Consider the following 4,578-nt stretch of genomic DNA (forward strand, 5'->3'; position numbering starts at 1 on the left):
AGCAAGTCCGCCAGAGCTTATATTATATTTTTACATGCTGTAGAGCCATTTTTGGGAGCATTTCAAGTTGATATACATCATTACAACCATTATAGCCCAAATTTTAATAATATGAATAAATAACAATAACATTTTTACAACAGAAAAAAGTTGTAAATAAAGAGATTTTTGAAATTAAAAAAAATTTGAAAACTTTTCTTTTTGCATTGAATTTGTACAATTCCAGCTTAATGTTGCAATAATTGCAAGTACTAGAAGCTCTGATATACTATGATTGATTTTTGTTCATTAAATATTTTTTGGTGTTCTTCTCAGGCTTGAACAATATGATAAAACACTTGGGAGCAAATATACACATTATTAGACCAAAGCTAGAGGCCAGAATTGCAAAAATCTCCACAACTACAGTAAATTTCCCAGGGGAGCTGACATATGCTGGGATAAATGTGATCCAGACAGTACAGAATATCAACATACTGAAGGTGATAAACTTGCCTTCATTGAAATTATCAGGTAATTTGCGGGCTAAGACTGCTAAAACAAAGCAAAAGGCAGCAAGTATGCCTAAGTATCCAAGCACAGCCCAGAAGCCAGCAGCAGAGCCTAATGCACATTCCAATATGATTTTCTCCTTGTACGTGGTTAGATTTTTTATTGGAAAGGGAGGGCTCACTACCAACCAAACAGTACATATTAAAACTTGAAGAAAGGTGAAAGACACAACAGTCATTCTTTGCTGTGGAGGACCAAACCATTTCATGACATTACTACCTGGAATTGTCACTTTAAAAGCCATTAAGACCACTATAGTTTTCCCAAGTACACAGGAGATACAGAGTACAAAGGTGATCCCAAATGCAGTGTGACGCAGCATGCAGGACCACTCAGATGGTGCTCCAATGAAAGTTAATGAACATAAGAAACACAGAGTCAGTGAGATGAGCAGCAGGAAGCTCAGCTCAGAGTTGTTGGCCCTGACAATTGGAGTTTTCCTGTGACAAAAGAATACAGCTGCAATTACGATAGTCAGACAGGCACCCACAACTGAGAATGTAGCCAGGATAATTCCTAGGAGGTCTTGAAAGGAAAGATACTCTACAGGCTTAGGGATGCAAGTGTCTCTCTTTGCGTTAGGCCAGAATTCTTTTTGACAAGGTAAACAATCAGTCGAATCTGGATAAAAAACACATAAATACAAAATTTTCTTGATTTTCATATATACACAATGAAACATTTTAAATGCATGGCAATCATTTCTCTTTACCTGTGCTATTACTGATCTCCCCCTCAGGACATGCTGTACAGTCATAGCAGCAGATGGGTTTTCCTTTCTGCAACACTTTACGAGTTCCTGGAGGACAACTGTCCGTGCACACTGACACTGGCACCTGTCAAAGACATAAATGTTGGAGAATACATGTAAATATTTACTATGCAGCTGTAATCATTGTTTACTAAACTTTGACTGCTTACTTTCGTGCTACCCTCCATCCAAGTAATGTTTTTGTCGATCTGGAATTCCTGGCCCACGGGTCGTGATGCATCGTACAGCCCTACAGCCACTATCTCAGTCGCACCGTTTTCACTTTTCTGCCAGTTAGCCAGTTCATAAATAGTCACAGGATCCCCATTAGCATCAAATGACACTTCATAGCCATTTCGGGAAAAGTTTACTTTCTTCAGCTCAATTAAAATCTGAAAAGATGAAATTATGTATAATGGGAGGGGAAAGGAAAAAAAATAATTATGCAATATTTCAATAACAAATATTAATATTACATATCAACTCATATTGCAGTTGATGAAAGACACTGGCATCAACATATTTATTTCTTCTGACCTGTTTGGACTCTAACTTGGTTAACTTGTCACACTTTGCAGTGCCATTTATTTCCTGGCACACTGCATTATGGATGGCATGTGCTACTGCATACACGGCCTTGTACACCATGTTAGTAACTCTGAGCTGTGATTTGTCAGTGGACTGGTTTTGCAGATTCTGTATGTCTTCATTTCCATCACATACTTTCTTCTTTGCAGTGGCATCTAAAAATTACAAAAAGGGCAAACAATCACACGAGTGCTTCTGATTGGTTGAGGAAGAATAAAGTAGTTTATCATGGCCCTTTCTCAATTCTCAAGTACACGAGTCTGTACTCATGTTCTCTGCGAGTCCGGACTTGCCAAGAACACGAGAATGCAAGCACGGACTCGCGATTTGTACAGTTGGAACACCACACTTGATGATATCACGGGTCCGGAGTTTTTACTGCCGTCCCCTCTTAATTTAACTGTGATTAACCCTCTGGGGTCGATGAACGCGCCGGTGCGTCAAAATCACATGACCAATTTAAGACGACACAGCAACAAGATGCAGCGACCCAGAGTCTCCATTTCAATGTGGGTCTAAAGTGCGGACTTCAAACTATATACCAGTTTTTAAATGGCCACGTAAAACCAGAGTTGTGATAACAAATACACACTATTGTTTTTTCTAAACAAAACAGTGGTGTTTACAGCGGGAAGAAACACCCAAAGCGCTTTACAATGCCACTATTCATTCACTCTCGCATTCACACAGTGGTGGAGGCAAGCTACGGTTGTAGCCACAGCTGCCCTGGGGCAGACTGACAGAAGCGAGGCTGCCATATCGCGCCATCGCGCCATAGCCACTTTACCCTACCGCCTACTGGTGTTGGAGGGCCAACACCAGTAGGCGGTTGAAATTTTTTTCTGAGTTTAGATCAATTGTGCTAATATAGTATGCCAAAATGAAAAATTAACTCCATTTTCAGATATTTGAGGTTGTGCTGAAAATAATGAAAGCAAACAAGGCAAGATAAACAGTTTTTAAAGGTAAGATATAGATGTAAAATCAAAAGTAGACAAAAACGGCCAATTACACCCTGGACCCCAGAGGGTTAATATAAGATAAGATAGAACTTTATTAATCCCTCGGGTGGGTTCCTCTGGGAAATTCGATATGTTATGAAGCTTAACACTAATCTCAGCTAAACAGATTTACTCAGGAACAAATAAAACACTGAAATAAACCAAACATTAACATTTCGAAGTTATCTAAGAGATTTATATATCATATTTAACCTGAGTAGCGAAACACCGCGGGGGGGGGGGGTCAAAACGATGTGCCAGGAGTCCATTGTTCTTGCCAACTCTAGTGATCCTCGACCTCCCGGTCTGCTATGGAGCTGGTGGGTAACAGGCATCTCTGAAAACGTCGGAGCACGTTTGGAAATATTTGATATCTTGATAAGTCGAGCAGATATTCGAAGCTTACACAGCTACATTCTCTCTTGAAAATAAATTAAAAGTTTGTTTTGTGACCCAGAAAGAGTAATATTTAAACGTTTTTAGCCACGCTCTGCCATTGCTGCGATTGGGTTTTCAGTGAAATGCATTCTGGGATATTTAGCTATACCAAGTACACACAAGTCACCACCAATGCATGCTCAATAAAAAAGGCGGAGCGAGAACACATCCGCAATCACAATCTTGGCTTGATGCGTACGTTGAATTGGAACAGTATTTGGTCTCCCACTGGTAACGTATCATGACTACACGAGAACGCCTCATGACTACTTTATTCAAAAAGCTCTATATCATCATGGAGGTATCTGGTGATGAATCAAACTACACATGACCAATGTAAGATGACACAGCAACAAGCTGCTATGTCAACCCTGAGCCTCCAATTTTTGTTTTAAAAGTGTGAACTTCAAAGTATGTACCAGTTTTTAAATTGTGTTGATAGGCCACGTAAAACCAGAGTTACGATAACAAATACTGTACACACAATGTTTTTTTTCCTGAATATTGTTGTTATGTTTACTGCAGAAAAAAAAACGGTGTTTTCTAAGGAAAGCGCTCGAAAGCAGACTCTTCTTGCGATCAAAAAAAGAAAAAAGAAAAGAAAAAAAACACCTCTTTCCTGTTGGTGGAAAAATGTGCCATGTCGACCACTCAGAAGATGATATGGCAAAATGGCTTTGGTTGTTTAGGAAGAGGGGGGAAACGGCAGCGAGAAAGCGAGAGGCAGCAAGTTTTGAGATGCAAGACATTAGCATGTTAGGAGTGTGTAGTAAGTGTGTCGTGCAGTCAAACATTTTGTTTTGTGTGTCAGAACAATGAGGCAACTGCTAAATGTTGCAGTTGCTGCCAAAACGCCACCAAAGGCAGCTTGCAATGTAAACGCTGGTCGAAGACACGAGGGGTGATACACCTCCTGCTTTCAGGCCTGCAGATATCAGGCTTGTGATGTTCTCCTTTATGTTAGAGTGGACAGAAAAAATTTTTAGGAGTAGCAAAATTAATTTGCATGTTATCTTATTTAATGCAGAACACCTGATTGTTCTGTAAGTACTTTGAATTGGTTATTTAAAAACTAGGAGTCGGAATTTGCCTCTATGTCCTTGTCTTGCCTCTATGTCCTTGTCTTGTCTTGTGTGCATTACTTTCCCTGGAATAGCCTCCCACTGTCGTTCTCTAAAACCTAAAAGAGAATTATGGACTTGATCAACTGGTCTCTGAATGCTATTGACACCCTTTTCTCAACGAGAA

The 4,578-nt window shown here is 39.7% G+C and overlaps 1 protein-coding gene across 1 annotated transcript in view; it reads right to left on the minus strand.

Moving 5' to 3' along the window:
- Window positions 1-268: 268 nt before the first annotated feature.
- Window positions 269-4,578, minus strand: part of LOC102193949 (extracellular calcium-sensing receptor-like) — a 10,105-nt gene continuing 5,795 nt past the window's right edge. The window contains exons 5-8 of the mRNA XM_013907904.1: window positions 1,841-2,025; window positions 1,474-1,695; window positions 1,265-1,388; window positions 269-1,173 (exon numbers count right to left, since the gene is read on the minus strand). Coding sequence (XP_013763358.1) covers window positions 269-1,173; window positions 1,265-1,388; window positions 1,474-1,695; window positions 1,841-2,025 — 1,436 coding nt within the window. The remainder of the gene's footprint in view (window positions 1,174-1,264; window positions 1,389-1,473; window positions 1,696-1,840; window positions 2,026-4,578) is intronic.

This window comes from Pundamilia nyererei, unplaced genomic scaffold (assembly GCF_000239375.1).
Source record: "Pundamilia nyererei isolate P.nyererei 1_Seehausen unplaced genomic scaffold, PunNye1.0 scaffold00602, whole genome shotgun sequence".
Lineage (NCBI taxonomy): Eukaryota > Metazoa > Chordata > Actinopteri > Cichliformes > Cichlidae > Pundamilia > Pundamilia nyererei.